General features: G+C 41.9%; 1 protein-coding gene across 1 annotated transcript in view; it reads right to left on the bottom strand.

Annotated features, from left to right (window-relative positions):
- Positions 1–3860: 3860 nt before the first annotated feature.
- Positions 3861–19506, bottom strand: part of marco (macrophage receptor with collagenous structure) — a 36473-nt gene continuing 20827 nt past the window's right edge. The window contains exons 8-13 of the mRNA XM_061088511.1: positions 19078–19137; positions 18718–18753; positions 18346–18426; positions 9039–9098; positions 8274–8438; positions 3861–4134 (exon numbers count right to left, since the gene is read on the bottom strand). Coding sequence (XP_060944494.1) covers positions 4004–4134; positions 8274–8438; positions 9039–9098; positions 18346–18426; positions 18718–18753; positions 19078–19137 — 533 coding nt within the window. The 3' untranslated portion in view covers positions 3861–4003. The remainder of the gene's footprint in view (positions 4135–8273; positions 8439–9038; positions 9099–18345; positions 18427–18717; positions 18754–19077; positions 19138–19506) is intronic.

The following is a 19506-nucleotide window of genomic DNA, read 5'->3' as shown; positions in this document are numbered from 1 at the left end:
TCCTTCAGACCAAAGCATCACTGCTCCCACTGAGCGCAACATTCTTCCCATTACAGGTGAGTTCAAAATTATACACAGTTTTCATTTGTTAATAAGCCCAATTACTTAATACATTCAGTCAATTAAAGTTGATGACAATTTGTTAACAAGCCCAATATTTATTTGTGTAATAAGCTTAAAATATCCACATCCCCTATTTCTCTTCTCTCCCTTCATACAGGACAATGGAGGGGGATCAGCACCCAATCCAAGAGAACCAATCCTTTTTGTAAAAAATCAAATGAAAATCTACTAATGGAGAGCTATGAAGGAGGCTTTTTTTCTTCAAACATGTTCAATTATCAAACGTAATTTACCTGCATTTGATTGATTTTGCCAATATTAGTGCATTAGAAGTGAGGCAGTATACCTCACGTCTTGTGACTGGCCCAGTCCTTCGTATATTTTTTTGTTTGTGGCCCTCGGGAAAAAAAGTTTGGACACCCCTGCCCTAAAAGCCTAGCTGCTGTGTTAGACAATCGAAATGATATCAACTGTTGGATGGCACAAAACTACTTGCAACTCAACAACTCAGAGTCAGAAATAATATTATTCAATCCACCTAACCCCATCAATCACATTGAACACAAATTCAAAAAGAAGTCCAGTCCTGCTTCCTACAAATCCGAACCATTTAAAATATAAATTGCTTTAGATCCTCAGGTGGAGCCCTGCTTGCTGTTCCAATTTCAAGATTGAAAACTAAAGGTGAGCGTGCTTTTGTCATGAGGGCCCCTCGGCTCTGGAACGGCCTATTTAAAGGAGATAAGGTTTGCAGAGTGAGTGACTTATTTTTACATCACTTCTTAAAATCCATTTTTATAGACTTGCATTCATGTGAAGTTGTGTTTTTACTATGTTTTATCATTTTAATTTCACCTTTTATTTGACTTGTTTCTTTACATATTACTGCTTTTATGTGTTAAAGGTATTATTTACATTTCTTGATTTGTTGTCAAAGCACTTATTTACTTTTGCCCAGATAAATTCAATTTGGCACACATGTGTATCATGCCAAGACACACAAAATATCCCTTTGCCAATATTCACCACACCCAACAGGAAGTTGACCATTTTGGATTGAACATTCAAATTTGGCATGATTTCTGGCTCTTTTCACTCGTGCTTTAAGTTTCTTCAACTTCTTCTTCTTCTTCTTCTTCTTCTTCTGATTTGGTATATATTAGCGAATATGTGTCTGAAAACGATAATTTGAAATACCGAATATTGATGTGTTTTCTAAATATGCATGTATCAGGTGTCTCAAAAACAAATCGGCTAATACTGTTACCAGTGTTTTTACAGACATTCTTAGCAAGAGTTGGGTACCTGCAAAACTCCAAACTGACACAGGCACAGAGTTTTATAATAAAGTTTATTATAGTTTAAGCAGCTAATGGGTCAGTGTATAATTAAGCATTTTTCAACATCAAATTAAACAAAGATTTTGGCTACCCGGCCTGAATTTGGTGATGGGGGTATGTGAGGATGGAGGTGGCTCAGAGAGCACCTCCAGTTGAACCAGGGAGAAGTGATTGACACAGCTGAGATGAGTTGGCCAATCAACTCTCCCTGGATTCAAGCTGAGCTGCCGGGGGGGCGCACACACACACACACGACCGTGGACTATAGTGGCATCCGATCTTGATGTTGGATCATGATCGTGGTGGCTGCTGACCATAAACTATGATTTATAAATACTATATATTATATAGTATTTCTGCTCAGATACTCGACCATTACTGACAATAATCCATCAATTCATTGACATTTGTTATGCAGTTATGCTTCAAAATGTTTATTCTTATCAATGCTGCTAAAACCCTTATCTTGATGATGTTCTCCTTTACACTTGACATCTATTGCACTTCTGTCCATCCTGGGAGAGGGATCCCTCACATGTGGCTCTCTGAGGTCTCTACGTTCTTTTTACCCTGTTAAAAGTAATTTTTAGTAGTTTTTCCTAACTCTTGCTGATGGTTAACCCTTGTGTTCTTCCTGGGTCGGATTAAAACTCTTCCACACGTACTCCAGACTGCTGCGCTTCAAAGACCGCGAGACGAGCCGCACACGACTAGCTACGGTCAAATTGGTGGCCTTGCGAGAGGTCTGGGACGTGTAGGTGTCACGGCTGCGGCGCCTCTACAACCCGCCTCTTTTTCGTTTTTTAAAATATTATTATGTTTTGTTATGTATCTATAGGTAGATAGCGGCTGCTAGTCCTCTTCCTTATCTCCTCTCATCTCTTCTCCTCCTCTTCTTCTCCCTAGGCAGGTGTCCTTCCCGACAGTACATGCCCAGCAAGCCGGCAAAATACGGGATCAAGTCGTGGTTGGCCTACGATGCAAAATCCACGTCTGGAAGATGCAAGTGTACACCGGAAAGCCGAGTGGCAGACGCCCAGAACGGAAACAGGGGCTGTGGGTAGTGTTGATGTAACGGAAGGGACTGCAGGGTCGTAATGTCTCGTGCGACAATTACTTCACCTCCTACGAACTCGAGAGGAAGATCACCGTGGTCGGTTCGGAAGAACTAGCCCGAGTTCCCGACCGGGCTGCTCACGGTCAAGGGAAGAGAAGTGTTCTAATCCAAATTTGCATTCACACCCACTGCCACTCTGGTGTCCTCAAGATCCCGAAGAAAAACAGGAACGTGGTGCTCCTGAGCACGGCGCATGCCGAACAAATACATCTGCAAGGGCTGCTACGTGTGCGTCCTAATATGGGGTGGGGAAACAGCCAGGGGAAGCAGGGACAAGACAAGGGTAATGGACAGAGGATGTCACACCTTGTTAAAGCCCTATGAGACAAATTGTGATTTGTGAATATGGGCTCTACAAATATAATTTGATTGATTGATTGATATCTATATGGCACTGGAATTATCACAAATTTCAATATTTAGGTCGAAAAGTCCAAGAACACATGGAGAAGAGACAAGAGATGTGCTGGATCCAGGGAAGGTCCTTCCTAGTTTCCTAAACTGTGGGGTGTCTGTTTCAGTATATGACAAGAAGTAGCTATGTTTAAGTGTTTTAAAGGGTTGTAAGTATGCTGTCAGTCAAAAGTATATCAAGGTTTATTGAATTTTAATGTAATATAATATTATATTTCTATTTAAGTGTTTATATTTCCCTGCCCTAGATCCAGTGTTAGTTATCAATTATTTTAAATAAGGATGCAGTTATTTTCTTCTCATCCCTCTGCACTGATATCACAGCAATACACACACTTATACATGCAAAAAGATTGGATACATATACATTGCAACAAATGTTTCTTTCTTCAGGAAAATTTTACAATAGGTAATGGGAATCTATGTTCTCCAGACACACTCTAATCACTTATACAGATTTATGCACTTGCTCCATCTCTCACACAGTGAGTTGTTCCCATTTCATTGCATGCCTTATGTAGTCAAATGTACTAAGCTGGAAAGCTAAACTTTTACTTTAAGAACATTTTATGAGGAGCTGTGGCCTGGACTGAGGGTGGGGGTAGGGTTTAAGTAAGATGTTTTTTTATTTTACTACTTTTGTTTGTATTGTTTTTAGTTGTTTTTTGTGTTTGTGAGCACCAAATTAAATGTAATGACTGATGCCAATAGAAGTGAATTAAACAAGTGTATTTTACAGTATACGTGAGGCAGAAACCATTCCTCAACATTACTTATGCAATGCAACTTTATCTTTGCTGACCTCTACAAAGTCATCTGTGTGATGGATGAAAAGGTGATGGCATGCATGAAGCTTAGGGCAAGAGATGTGAAGTGAAGGAAGACAGGTATTGCTTGGAAACATACAAAAGAAAGGCAGACAACAGTAGAGATTATTATTTATTTGTTCAATCTTATGTTGACAGTACACTGTAATTGAATCAAATAGTGTAATAAAGAGAAACATAGCATGAGATGTATAGACACACATATATTCTGTACTGTCTACATGTATATGTACTGTATCATTCTAGACGCAGTGCAGACCAGCATCTTCGTTGTGTTGGCAGTTGTTAACACCAATTCCACTGTGTGGGCAGTCAAAGATATCAGACTCTGTTCCTAGGCATCGTAGCTCGTCCAACCAGATCTTACCAGACCCTGCAGAATGAGAGCAATAAACAATTCTAATGATTACTTTTGTGTGTAATAATAACGTTTTGGACAATAAAGGAACTAAGCTCTACTACATGTCTTTATTAAACTTGTTTAAAAAGGGGATGCTTGCCAACCCCCCATCCCATTAATAGAATATAAAGGACAGCTATTTTTGGAAATATGGTTCTACATGGTTTTCATTCTCAACAATTGGTTGGTGGAGATCAAGGTGTTTTGTTTCTGAAATGAGCCACTACACCAACACTAAGCTAAGAGATCATGGGGACGAGGGACCAGAGGACATTGAGACACTCACTACAACCAGGACTTTTTATACGGTTTCAGGTTTGTAATCCCTGTTCATACGATTACAAATCATCTCTTCTGGTCTACCTGTGACCAGAAGTTAACAAACATTTAAATTTTTTCAGGGAACCTGAACAACAGTTCAGTCAGGACCACTCTCTTCAAAGAAATCTTAATTTGCATAAGTTACATTTGGTGGTATGGAATCTGTTCTTGGTGCATACATGGATGTATGTATGTATGACAGGGAGAACAGCAGCAAGAGCCCCAAAGGGAACAGAACAGAGGGGGCATCATAGACAGAAATCACACTGAATAAATCAAACAGAGAAACAAAGCATTCTTTGAAAAAAGGGTGGAGCTGGGGTGGAGGTAGGTTAAATAAGGTGCCTTGTTTGAGGTTTGCCAATAAATGAGGGGAAGGAAATCAGCTGAGCCATCGGCTCATGTGGGCTGGCTTTGAAATCAGCAGTCAGGTGAGCGGAGCTTGACTCTGTTGCCTGCCTGAACTAACACCATGCTCATTTTTATCAATCCATCCAGTACTTTGTTCAGTGTTTGCAAATATGATATACATTGTCAGATACAGCAAATGAGTGTAAGGATCGTCGGAATTCGATCCTGGGTCTCCCGTGTGAGAGGCGGATTGCCTACCACTGGGCTATGAGGGGTGATGACTCAGATGCAGAGATAGATACGGTCGAGTTGTTTGTAAGGGAAAAAAAGGTATCTTTACTTAGTTCAGGCAGAGGCATCCATCTGGTTTTAACAGCAACTAAGAATACTGCCAGACAACTACAAAAACACAGTCTGGTCAAAAACTTAGGATGTCCAAAAACAGGTAACAAAAAGGATCTCAAGACAAAACAAGGTTCAACAAAGGAATAGTTTCTAAATAAGAGGTTCTCTGATCAACGAACAATCAAATCAAAACACATGTGACAGGAAAAAAAGAACACTGAGGCCCCCACATGATCATTTAAGGGTACTACAGTCCAAAAACCCTGACAGAGAGCACAGAAGTCGTATTAGGCTTAAGTGTCTATAAAGGCACAATGGTACCAAACATTTTTTTCCACTTCCTGCACTGTCATGGGTGGCAGTTAAGTAATCTGCCTTTTTTGTCCCACCGATAGTTGTGAGTTACGTTTGATCCGCCAGCATTGTAAAGGGGTTTCACACGTTTTTACTTTTAAGTTGATGTTTTCATCGCTCTTGGAGTAATACTATAGTACCGGATCCCTGTCTCCATTGTTTACACCAGGGATCAGCTAATGACCTTCTAACAAAGCAGCATGGCAAGAATCACAAAACTCCCAGGAAGCTGAGGAGAAAATACCAGAGCTGCAGAACTGGGAGGAGATGGTGGCAATATAAGAGGAGATACCGGCCATATCTTTCCTCTATTGTTAAGGGGATTGTGAGATCACTGCAAATAAGACAAGTTTACATCACTCACAAAGAACGAGAGGGTTTTTTGGGAGTGCCCTGTTATGTTCTTCACACAGACATGCTTTCCTGAAAACATACTGGACTCTATTGTGAGGGTAGCCAGCTTTCAGTCAGTACAGGGGCGCAAGAGTTGCAGCCAAAGTGCCAAGAACTATTTTTGTGAACAACAGGTGGCGCAATGCTGGACACACCGCAGTCCAGGAACAGGAATGCGGCCCAGACATTGAACTGATAGTGCTGAGTCTATGTCCGTATTAGTTTTCCTATGCCACCGTTATTGTTGTTTATATCCCTCCTACAGCTGATCAAATTGGGCCTCTGACATAATCAACTCAGTGACCACGAGACTCCAGACCCTGCACCCTTAAAATCTGGGCATCTTACCCTGACAACATCTCTGCCCACTTTCAAGCAGATTCAGGACTGTAAGACCAGGGAAAACAAAACATACTGTGTGCAAATGTCAAGGAAGCATACAGCTCCAGTTCACCTCAAGCCCCTCCACATACCTGCACTCCAGCTGTAACCAATGATCACCAGAACTGTGCTGAGGTGGTCTCAGGAAGCTGAACAAACTGTACAGTGCTGTTTTGAGATGACAGACTGGGATACTTTATGATAATAAACAGGGTCATAAACATGGGCAGGACATAGACGGACTCACAGACAGTTTTACAGATTATCTTAATATTTGATTTGACACTTTAAAGGACACATTGTGTAAAATACATTTTCTGGGCTTTTACTATCCGTAATGACTTGAAGGGGGTCAGTAGGTACAGTCACTCCGCAGACTTTTTCACTCAGTCCCTTTTAAGAAATATGTTGTCTCTCAACCCCATTCAGCCGGTACTGTTCGAGACCAACGGTTACACTTTATTTCTTCTGACATGCCGTGTAAAGTCTACGTTACTCCGTAGTGAAACTCCATTGTGAAACTCCATACTGTAATTGGGGACATTACTCCTACATTGACCCACTGTCCCGCTAAAACTTGAACAAACTTGAGGAAGGTGTAACTTACTGCTAAGAAATGTTCTATTGTAACTAACTGTAAATATGTGGCTGTTCTTCTATAGCTGCAAACATACGTGTCTTTCAGCTGCGAAAACGGCCTGTTCTGTCTGCAGCTCCAGAGAGCATATATCTTAGGGGTTCCAATACCTGAAAATCCCGGAAAGGTGTACAATATGGGCCCTTTAATACTCTGTATGCTATTCCCTAACAATATACCCTGGGTGAGTAAAAAAATAATGACTTACTGGCTTAGAAGGAGACCTGCACCTCACCAATGAGTGAAATGTTTTCTTTAACAGGTTTGTCGATATGACTTCAGCCTCCCTCCAGACCCTTCTATGAATCACCCCCCTCAGTGACCTCTCCTCAAACATCTATATCCATTCCCTACTCCCCACACCCCTACTCTCCTCACATCTCTCCCTCTCAATAGCATTTACCTCAACACAGGAGAGAATCCGATCAGAAGTCAAGCCATCAGAAGTCAAGCCATCACTGGACCCTCTGCAGTTCACCTACAAGCCCCATATTGGAGTGAAAGACGCCATCATGTCTCTGCTTCACTGAGCTTATGCTCAACTGGAAAGTGCTGGGAGCACTGCAAGTCTTTTTTTAACAACTTTTCTGGCTCTATTCGGACTGCCTTTCTCAGCCGCAAGCTACTGGTTGTGCAGGTGAATGCTTCATCAATGGCCTTAGGGGCCCTTTCTCCCAGGGAACGGGAGGCTGAGTAGAGAAGTTTGGTGGACAGGTTTTTTGAGTGGTTTGGATTAAACCCCACACACACAGAAAATAAGGATTTGGTGGTGGACTTTTGAAAGTGAAAGACCTATGTGAGCCTAGTTATCGTTGTTATCATCGAGGAGTACCTGGTGTCCACATAGACAATAAGCTGTACTAGACTAGAAACACAGACGTTCAACAAGAAATATTTCTGGCCCATAACTCCTCATGCTCTTTACATTTTCTGCATGTGGATCAACAAGCCACCAGTCTTCATGGATAAGTGTTTGTCCCCAATACATGTTCTCTGTAAAGATTAATTTTCAAAATTGACTGAAGATATTTTGACACTTCAGCAATTTGTGTTTTTACAAGCCAAGTAGGTATTTTTCCAAGTAATAGAGATTTTAGTAGCAGATACCCTTCATTATCATTTCTTAGGTCTTGCACAGTGGTTTCATTCAACATCATGTCATCAGCAAATTCAACACAACAAAAGGGAGAAATAGTAGTTAAAATGACACACACAGACATAGAACCACATGTATGCAGACAAATTTAGGGTTCATGGTTTAGATAAGGATGGCCTCTGTTCCTCTTATATGGAACAGAGGAAATTACGCGTTTGTAGCACTAGACCTTACCTGGGCTGGCAGTGTAGGTGGAAATGGCAGATTGGAAGCCAAGCATCTTACAGATCACCCTGCCATCCACCGTGTCAAAGCTGTCGTCACACACGGTTCCCCAGAGGCCATTGTTCCTCACCTCCACTCGCCCTCGGGATCTCCCGGGCACAAGACGCACATTCACTGCAACAGCAAAAAGCTCCAGATGTTAAGGATTTCATGATGGGGTCAATTTGCTTTTGCAATTTCTTCTTTGGAGCATATTTGGCTTTTTCTTTCATTTCCAATAGTATGGTGAACATCAAAGTCAATTTTAAGAGACATATTACACCCCTTTCCACAATTTGTTTTAAAGGTATGAAAAACTCTAATATTATGTGGTCAAAATATTCAAAATACGAAGAAGATGAAGCTCCACAATCCCCTTTTTGACCATCTGTGAAGAGCCCTGTGAAGAGCTGATGAGCCACTGCTCCCGCATCACCTCTCTTCCCTTTGGAGAGTAGAAGGTGGTTTTTGATATATATGCACCAGCGAAGCCTGCAGCAGGCTTAAAATCCCCATCTGTCAGTGTATTTGTACAAAATTTGTCAAAACACGGGCGACAATATTACTTTCGAGAATATCTCTAGATTAGTATAAACATGAAATCTAAAGAATTGGGTCCAGACTTTCTCCAGAGGTTTCTTTTTACACACGAACAAGTGAGATTCTCCACGTTGTATTCATATCTATGCTGATTACTGCTCCTGTTGTCCCAGTGTCAGTACTGTGCAGACTTACACCCTGATGGGTTTCCTTGCTCTCCCATGTCTCCTTTAGTCCCTGGTGGTCCGGAAGGACCTGTAAAGGAAAATGCACTTGATAGTGATTGTGTTTCATACTGTTTGCATCATTTTTTAATGACATTTTTTCATCAGCCCTGTCCTTTTGTTGGCTTGCTCACTTGTTGTAAGCAAGATTATGCAAAGACAGGATGGATTACCTTGAAACATGGTGAAAGGATGTGATATGGGTCAGGGAAGAACCCATTTCATTTTTCTGAAGATCCAGGGATTTTGTAACTTTTTTTTTATTGTTGTTGTTGTTTTACATTTTTACTTATTTCCAAAGGAATAATTCATGGATTCTGATGCAAAAAATCTAGCATATTTAGGGGACAAATTTGTGTGCAGTTCGCTGCAATAGTTTCCTCTTTTTTTCCTTATGCAAGGGTCAACAACAAGCTGCCTTCAGAAGTTGTACAGGAGTTGGACTTGTTTGTCCAGTTTCTTATGTATACACGTACAACTCGTGAAAATACCCCTGTGCTATTTTTTATTTTGTTATTATTTTTATCTTTATCTCTGTTAACCCTAACTGTAGCATTTTTCAGAACTTTAACTTTCCTTGAGCTCCATTTAGACCATTAGTTCCTCTGCTACGAATGAAACATTGCTGGAAATCATTGATGTGAGCTGCTAAACCTTGTGATGTGTTCTCTTTCCTCCTGCTGGAACTGTAATTTGATTTCAGTTGATTTACAGTTAATTTAAATTTCCTGGGAAAATGTTCATTGTTCTGTCAGACTTGAAAAACATGCACTCTGCTTTACATAAATAGGTACCAATCAGGATTTTAAAGCCCACAAGATTATTAAAACAAAGAAATGTACCTCCCCCCAGTCATAAAAATTCATACGTTCCCAGGGAACTTGGACGAGGAGAAGTTGCTGCTATTTTTAACTCCAGTCTATCAATTAATCCTAAACCTAAACTCAGCTACAACTCTTTTGAATGTCTTGTTCTCAGTCTGCGTATCCAATCCAGGAAACACCACCAGCCAATCATGTTTGCTGTAGTTTACCGTGCTCCTGGGGCTACTGAATTTCTAACGGAATTCCCTGAGTTTTTATCAAACCTAGTCCTAAAGACGGATAAAATTATTATTGTTGGTGACTTTAATATTCATGTTGACAATAATAAAGATAGCCTTAGCGTAGTATTTATTTCGATACTAGACTCAATTGGTTTCAGTCAGTGTGTACACCAACCTACTCATTGTTGTAACCACACACTTGACCTTGAATTATCATACGGTGTCGGAATTGAACATTTAACAGTACTTCCGCGCAATCCAATACTATCAGACCATAATTTAATTACCTTCGATTTTTCATTATCTGAATATATGCCCCGAATAAACAGAACTAATTTTCTAGTGTCTACCTGATTGTGCTGTAGCTAAATTTAAGGAAATAATTCAGATTACATTTAAACCCGTATTATCCGTCGACATAAACAACAAATTCTTTAAAAACCCGAGCTCCAGTGAGATTGACCACCTCGTCGATAGCGCCGCTCATTACGATTAACATTAGACTCAATAGTGCCTCTAAAAGAGAAATGTGTAAAACATAGTGAGTTGAAAAAAATATCAAGAAAACTAGAAAGGAAGTCCAGCAACAGTCTTGAAAATCCCCTAGACTGGCAGAGTAGTGTTAAAGAATATAAAAAGGCCCTCCACAAAGCAAGAGCTGCCTATTTTTCAAAACTAATAAAAGAGAATAAAAAAAAAACAGGTTTCTCTTCAGCACTGTAGCCAGGCTGACAGAGAGTCACACCTCCACCGAACCTAGTATTCCTCGATCCCTAAATAGCAATATCATTGTGACCTTTTTTAATGATAAAATTCTAACTATTAGAAACAAAATCAACCATCTCCTGCCCACAATTGGCACTAATACCCACCCAACAACAGAGATCTCAGAAATGGCTGAGAATCCTACCTATTATTTAGACAGCTTCTCTCTGGTCACCCCTGATCAGTTTACCAAAATAATCTCAGGTTCTAAACCAACAACCTGTCTCTTAGATCCTAGTCCTACAAAATTACTTAAAGAAATTCTGCCCCTAATAGATAGTTCGTTACTTAACACAATCAATCTGTCATTATCATCAGGTTATGTACCACAGTCTTTTAAAATAGCTGTAATCAAACCCCTACTCAAAAAACCCACCCTAGACCCAGAGGTTTTAGCCAATTACAGGCCAATATCTAGTCTCCCCTTCCTGTCTAAAATCTTAGAAAAAGTTGTAGCCAATCAGCTGTGTGAGTTTATCCAGCAAAATAATATATATGAAATATTTCAGTCTGGGTTTAGAGCCAATCATAGCACAGAGACAGCCTTGGCAAAAGTCACTAATGACCTTCTAATAGCTTCAGATCAGGGACTTGTGTCTGTCCTCGTTCTGTTAAATCTCAGTGCAGCATTCGACACAATTGACCATCAAATTTTATTACAGAGACTGAAACAGTTAGTTAACATTAATGGAACCGCCCTAAACTGGTTTAAATCTTATTTTTCTGATCGCTCCCAATTTGTACAAATGAATGATGAGTCATCTGTGTGCACCAAAGTTAACCATGGTATTCCACAGGGCTCTGTGCTCGGCCCAATTTTATTCTCATTATATATGCTTCCACTAGGAAACATTATCAGGACAAACTCTGTAAATTTTCACTGCTATGCGGATGACACCCAGTTATATTTGTCAATAAAACCTGAACAAAGTAATCAATTAACTAAATTTCGAGCATGTCTCAAGGACATAAAAACCACGATGACCCGCAATTTTCTCTTATTAAACTCAGATAAAACGGAGGTTATAATACTTGGCCCTAAACACCTTAGAGAGACCCTATCTAATGATATAGCTGCGCTAGACGACATTGGCCTTTCTTCCAATGAAACAGTCAGGAACTTGGGAGTGATCTTCGATCCTGATTTGTCCTTTAATTGTTACTTAAAACAAATTTCTAGGACCGCCTTTTTCCACTTGCGTAATATCTCAAAAATCAGACATGTCCTTTCGCAAAAAGATGCAGAAAAACTAGTCCACGCCTTTGTTACATCGAGACTGGACTATTGTAATTCATTATTATCAGGCTCCAGCAGTAAGTTGTTAAAGACTCTGCAGCTTGTCCAAAATGCCGCAGCACGTGTCCTGACGAGAACCAAGAAAAGAGAGCACATTTCTCCAGTGTTAGCATCGCTACACTGGCTTCCGGTTAAATCTAGAATAGAATTTAAAATTCTCCTCCTCACCTTCAAGGCCCTTAATAATATGGCGCTTCTTTACTTTAAAGAGCTGTTAGTACCTTATCAACCCACTTGAGCACTCCGATCCCAGAATTCAGGTTTACTTGTCGTCCCTAAAGTCTCTAAATGAAGAGTAGGAGCCAGAGCTTTCAGCCATCAAGCCCCACTCCTGTGGAATAATCTCTCACTTTCAGTTCGGGATTCAGACACGATCTGTTTGTTTAAGAGTAGGCTTAAAACCTTCCTTTTTGATAAAGCTTATAGTTAGATCTAATTAGTGCGGCAGAAAGTAAATGGTAAATGGTTTTGTATTCATATAGCGCTTTTCTAGTCTTGATGACCACTCAAAGCGCTTTACAGTACAGTTTTACATTCACCCATTCACACACACATTCATACAGTGCATCTATTCACAGCACTTTGTTATTCTATGAGGGGTGTTGAGATATCTATGTTTTGTTTTCTACCTTATGAATATATTCTACTATATTTTACCTATATTTATATCCTGTCAATCAATATTAGCTGTGTAGTTTATAGAATTAACAATATTACAACTGTTTCATTCATCTGGAGTAATGTATAACTTCTGGACTCAGTTTAGGGATGCGTGAGAAGGAAATCCATCTTGAGATAACCATTTTCCAAGTTATTATGAGAAAAAGATATTAAATCCTCCTCTAAAGTCTAATCTCCTGGGTCTCTCCACTGTGAAAAACTCCCTTTTTTTAATAAGGGCATAATGGTGGGAGACACCTGGTGCAGTAAACCTTCTCTGACAATGATGTGCTTGCAAAAAACTGCACTGAGAGACAGTACACATCTGGCCAATTGCTGAGTGCGCCCAAGAAAAGACCCGCCTCTGTGTTGCACGCTGTGTCTCTTACAAATACTGTGGACTTCTTCTCGACATGATCCAGTGACCTGGTGACGTGTCCAGGAGAACTCCAGAGACTCTCTGTAAGTATTGTTCTTATACAATAAACGTATTACTGAGAAACTTTTGAACACTGATCTTGTCTAAATTATTAACCTTTCCCACTTGAACCTCGAATCAACGAACACGCTGTCTGGTCCTGAAGGGACCGGGCTCGACAGGGGCCGTTCAGGGTTCAGCATCTTGCCCAAGGAGACTTCGGCATTCAGATGTGTCAGACTGGGGATCGAACTGCAGACCTTCAGGTTTGAGGACGACCAATCTACCCCTCAGCCACAGCCGCCCACGTAAGCCTAAAGTAACTCGTTCTATGTTCCAAAATAGGAAGCGTTTAGTTTAAAAAGGCATAGAGGTCTCATCTCTCCAAGATGGCGCCGTACTAACAGCAGCCTGTCGTAGCAGCTCCTGGTACTACTGTCGGTTTATTGTGTTTTTATTAGGTTTGCTGTTTGTTTTTTATATTTATTTTTGCACTGCTCTAAGCATCAGCGTACCGCACAAGGACGAGGTGCTTTTACTACTGATTTTTATACACTTTTTACAACTTTTAACTGCACTTCGGTCTCTTCGGATCACTGGGAGCATGCCTGCTACACACGCCGGCTTTGTTTACACCCGCGACCAGCTGATGGCCCTGAGGCACACAGCCCTCTTGGCCGGAGAGAGACCCACCATCCCGGAGGAGTTAAAGAAGAGACGGCGAGGCTGCGGGCGGGGATTAAACTGAGGATGGAGAAGAGAAAGTTTAAGCCCTTCATCCCTGCAGTCATCACTGGAAACGTGAGATCGCTGGCGAATAAAGTGGACGAACTGGAAGCGCTCATCAGGACGCAGCGGAAGTACAGGGAGTCCAGTGTTGTGTGTCTCACGAAAACGTGGCTGCACGAGCAGATACCGGACACGGAGCCGACAGAGACACCACCGCGAGCGGCAAGAAGAAAGGAGGGGGTCTCGCCGTGCTCGTGAACAACAGGTGGTGTCCCCCCGGGCACGTCACGGTTAAACAGCGGGTCTGCAGCCCGGACATCGAGCTCGTCGCCGTCGGACTTCGTCCGTATTATTTGCCGAGGGAGTTTACCAGTGTTTTCGCCATCACTGTTTACATTCCTCCATCCGGGAACGCGGAAGCAGCGTGTGACGTCATCCACACTGTGACTGCAGGATTACACAACACCCCGGGGCCTTCATCATCATCACAGGTGACTTCAATCATGCCTCCCTCTCATCCACAATCCCAACCTTCTTCCAGTTTGTCAAGTGTGCAACACGTGATAATAAGACTTTGGACCTGCTGTATGCAAATGTGAAGGATGCATACAGCTGCACTGCCCTGCCACCACTGGGCAGGTCAGACCACAACCTAGTCCTGCTCCCACCATCATACAAGCCTGTGGTTCAGCAGCACCCAGTCACAGTGAGGACAGTGAGGAAATGGTCTCCTGAGGCCATGGAAACACTGCGTGGAGCGCTGGAGGCCACAGACTGGGCTGCTCTGTATGAGCCACATGGTGAGGACATTGATGGCATGACTGACTGTGTCTCTGAGTACATTGGGTTCTGCATAGACAACACCATCCCCACTAAAGAGGTTTGCTGTTACCCAAATAATAAGCCGTGGGTAACAAGCGACCTGAAGGCCCTTCTGAACGAGAAGAAGAGGGCCTTTAGATCACGGGACAGTGTAGAACTCAAGCGAGTACAAAGGGAGCTCAAACGCAGCATCAGGGAGGGCAAAGGACAACTTCAGGAGAAAACTGGAGCACAAACTGGAGGACAACAACACCAGGGACGTCTGGAGTGGGATGAAGGAGATCACCGGCTTCCAGAGGAGAGGTGGGGGAGCAGCAGGGGATGAGGGACATGCGAACGAGCTGAACACTTTCTTCAATAAGTTCAACTCCAACCCCCCCACCCCCAGCGGACCCTCCACTGCCTCCTCTGCTTCTCCGAACAACAACCCCCCACCTCACCACAGACCTTCTCACACCTCCCACCCCCAGGACATCCTCACATCACCCACAGCCCCCCACCACCTCCTACAACACACACCTCTCTGCACCACCCTCATCCCCTCCACCCTCAAACCCACCACTGACATCCCCCACCCCCCAGTCTGGACTCCACTTCACTGCCAGCCAGGTGAGGAGAGAGCTGGAGAGGCTCAAACAGAGGAAATCTGCAGGACCTGATCGCATCAGCCCTTGTGTGCTGAAAGGATGCTCCAGCCAGCTCTGTGGAGTTCTCCAGCACCTCTTCAACCTGAGCCTACAACTTCAGAGAGTGCCAGTGCTCTGGAAAACATCCTGCCTGGTCCCAGTGCCCAAAAAAGGACGTCCTGCTGCACTGGAGGACTACAGGCCGGTGGCACTGACCTCTCACATCATGAAGGTCATGGAGAGACTGGTCCTGGCACACCTCAGGCCGCTGGTGTTCCCATCACAAGACCCCCTGCAGTTTGCATATCAGCCCCATGTTGGGGTTGATGATGCAATCATCTACTTGCTGCAGAAGGCTTATTCCTCCCTGGACAGACCCAACACCTCAGTCCGGATCATGTTCTTCGACTTCTCCAGCGCCTTCAACACCATCCAGCCCAGACTGCTGAAGGCCAAACTGGAGGGCACGCAGGTGAGTGCTCCCCTCATCACTTGGGTCGATGACTATCTGACGGGCAGACCGCAGTTTGTGAGATTACAGAACTGTGTGTCTGATCGTCTGATCAGTAACATCGGGGCCCCCCAGGGAACTGTACTGTCCCCCTTCCTCTTCACCACATACACTGCTGACTTTAAGCACTGCACTGAGTCGTGTCATCTGCAGAAGTTCTCTGATGACACGGCCATTGTGGGGTGTGTTGAGGGCGGGGGGGAGGCTGAGTACAGGGACCTGGTTGACCGCTTTGTGAAGTGGTGTGGGGAGAACTGCATGCAGCTCAACGTGGCGAGGATGAGGGAGATGGTGGTGGACTTCAGGAGGAACAAGCCCCTGCCCTCTCCTGTCTGCATCGGTGGGACGGATGTGGAGGTGGTGTCTGCATACAAGTACCTGGGTGTCACACTGGACAATAAACTGGACTGGTCCACCAACACACAGGCCGTCTACAAGAAGGGCCTGAGCCGGCTTTACTTCCTGAGGAGGCTCAGGTCCTTCCACGTCTGCAACAAGATGCTGCAGATGTTCTATGAGTCTGTTGTGGCAAGCACCATCTTCCTTGCTGTGGTGTCCTGGGGTGCGGGCATCAAGGCAAAGGATGCAAACAGACTGAGAAAACTAATAAGGAAAGCAGAGTCTGTGGTTGGCTCTAAGCTTGTCACCCTGGAGAAGGTGGTGGAGGACAGGATGCTGGCAAAACTGCTGGCATCATGGACAATCCCTCTCACCCCCTCCACAAAACACTGGACAAGCTAAGGAGCAGCTTCAGCCACAGACTCATTCAACCCCGCTGCTCGAAGGAACGCTACAGGAAATTGTTCCTCCCAACTGCAATAAGACTGTACAACTCCTCTACCTCTGTCAGAGCCACCATCACAGAACTGCACTAAACCTGTCTCCTTGCACTGTGTACCTGTACAACACTCCGCTCCATATACACTTACTTCACATCATATGTGATATGTGTTCATATACACCATATTGATATTATATATAATTTTATACAATAATATTGTCTTTTGCACACTCTGTCTACATATTCTTAGACTCATAGTATATTATATTACCTATTGTATAGTCAAATACTTATATTCATATTCATACCTCTACTATATATCATATATTATATCATACTCTCTGTATATTCTTTGTATACATAAGTCTATATACACATATTTATACATGTGTACATGTTATAATTACTATATTATATCACCATTACTATTATTATTATATATACTGTTGCTGCCATTATTACCATATACTGCTTTTATATTGGTATAATTACTATCATATATAAATATATATTATGTTATATTATATACTATATATACTGTACTATTCTTAAATTCTGTCTAACAATACCATTACCATCATATCATCAGTACTTTTACCATCATCTTGCCACTGCACCTTATCTACCTATTTTATTGTATTCTAACAATACCATTACAATCATATCATCAGTACTATTACCATCATCTTGCCACTGCACCTTATCTACCTATTTTATTGTATTTTATCTTGTGCTTCTGTTTTTTTATTCTTTCTACCTCAATATTTTTAATTTTATTGCATTGTATTGTATTTTATTGTATTCAAATATACCGGCTGCTATGACAACTTAATTTCCCTTCGGGGATGGATAAAGTACTCTATCTATCTATCTATCTATCTATCTATCTATCTATCTATCTATCTATCTATCTATCTATCTATCTATCTATCTATCTATCTATCTATCTATCTATCTAATCTACTGAGTGGGCCACATGGTTTTCATCATACTACCATACAAACAAGTAGCCAGTCAGATTTACCTTAGCCTCAGTTCACCCTCAAGTTCAGCCTGTGTCATTGTATCATTGATTACATGGCAAAAACCCCTGATGACGCTAAGGCGCAAAGGGAATTTATGACACATGACACACTGAGCTTCTCTTTCCAGCTTCTCCTTCCTCTTCTCCATCCTTATCACATCAAAGTAATTCTTATCTCATCAGTACATGTTACTAACTTGACCCCTTCCCCGGAGTTGCTGTGCCTTATCGCCCGCAGAGGAAGGGCCACAGCTGTGGCCGCACCTTGGATTACGATTTGTGGATCGCGCATCAGAGGTCGCAATGGTGGACCCATTTTTTTTTACAGGTAGTTTTTCCTTACTCTTGCTGAGGGTTAAGGACAGAGGATGTCACGCCATGTTAAAGCCCTATTTAAATAAGACTATGAATAAAAGTATGACAGAAAAAAACACTTAATACTGAACCAATAATTGATATCATATAAAACAAATCAAGCCAGGATTCAAAAATGATTTATGCCATTAAAAATGACATGACTAGTTTACATATTTTATGAGGACATAATGACCTGTAATAGTCTGTATAAGCATTATAGATGTTACACACTATGCACCTGACCTTGAGGTCCCGGTGGACCAACAAGTCCAAGATCTCCTTTTTCTCCTTTGTGCCCAGGAACACCAGAAACTCCCGAAGATCCTGTAGGTACAAACAAATCAGCATAAATGATTTTGGTATTCACACACAAGCATACTTCCATGGGCACAAATAAACACACATTTTGGTGTACACTTTGGGCATGTAACATCTTCGATAGAAAACAGCCCTCCCCCAAAATTCTGTCTGTAGTTTCTTCATGTTAAGAGTTTTTTCACTCCACAATTACCAAGTGTTTGTTTATTGTAGGAGTTGTTGAATTATTCCGATTTCCAATCTTATTTTAACTAATTTGACTTGAATTAAATTCAACTGAATTGAAAAAATGTGTACCTTTTTGGCCAGAATTCCCTGTTTCACCATGAGGGCCTGAAAGAGTATTAGAGGACAGCAGTTACTAAAGTATATGTGACAAATATCAAAATATAATTCGAAATTACTACTACTTCCTAAGATAGAAAGGTCTCTAAAATAGAAATGCACAAAATACTAAAAGGTTATTTATTTTCAATAACAACAACTCTTGGTACTCTATGAATGGAGACCCTACACTTTTTTTTTCACTGACAAGGAAACAAATGAATAGGCTATGAGAAATAAAAACTGTTTCTTAAGATATTCTTTGTTGTCAGGTCTAGTTGAATAAAACTTAATATTTGTGCTATGAACCACAACTTATATCCAATCCCTTACCTGGGGTCCCAGGTTCTCCCTTTTCTCCCTTTGCACCTGGACCTTGATTTCCTGGGGCCCCTTGGAGCCCAGGTTTTTACACACACACACACACACACACACACACACACACACACACACAGAGTGATGATTATGAACAATACTAGCTGTGCAAAGGATGTTTTTCACATGAAATAGCAGGTTATATGCAATATATTATTAGTGATGAGGAAAATGAGGAAGAGACACTGAACTGTTTCACAAGTTAAATTTGCTGATCCATTTTTTCCATACAGGAAGTGTTATATCGCTTTATGTTCCACTTTCAACAAACCTGCAACATGATGTGAAACCAGGGAAGGTCATCGTCCTCTCACAGTAAAGATCATTTGGTATGTATTACTGTGTGTCTGTAAGCAAGTCCTTGAACCAGTTCAGGACTGGTTTTAA

The sequence above is a fragment of the Limanda limanda genome, chromosome 16 (genome assembly GCF_963576545.1).
Source record: "Limanda limanda chromosome 16, fLimLim1.1, whole genome shotgun sequence".
NCBI classification, from domain to species: Eukaryota; Metazoa; Chordata; class Actinopteri; order Pleuronectiformes; family Pleuronectidae; genus Limanda; species Limanda limanda.
This window is presented reverse-complemented; position numbering and strand designations above follow the sequence as displayed.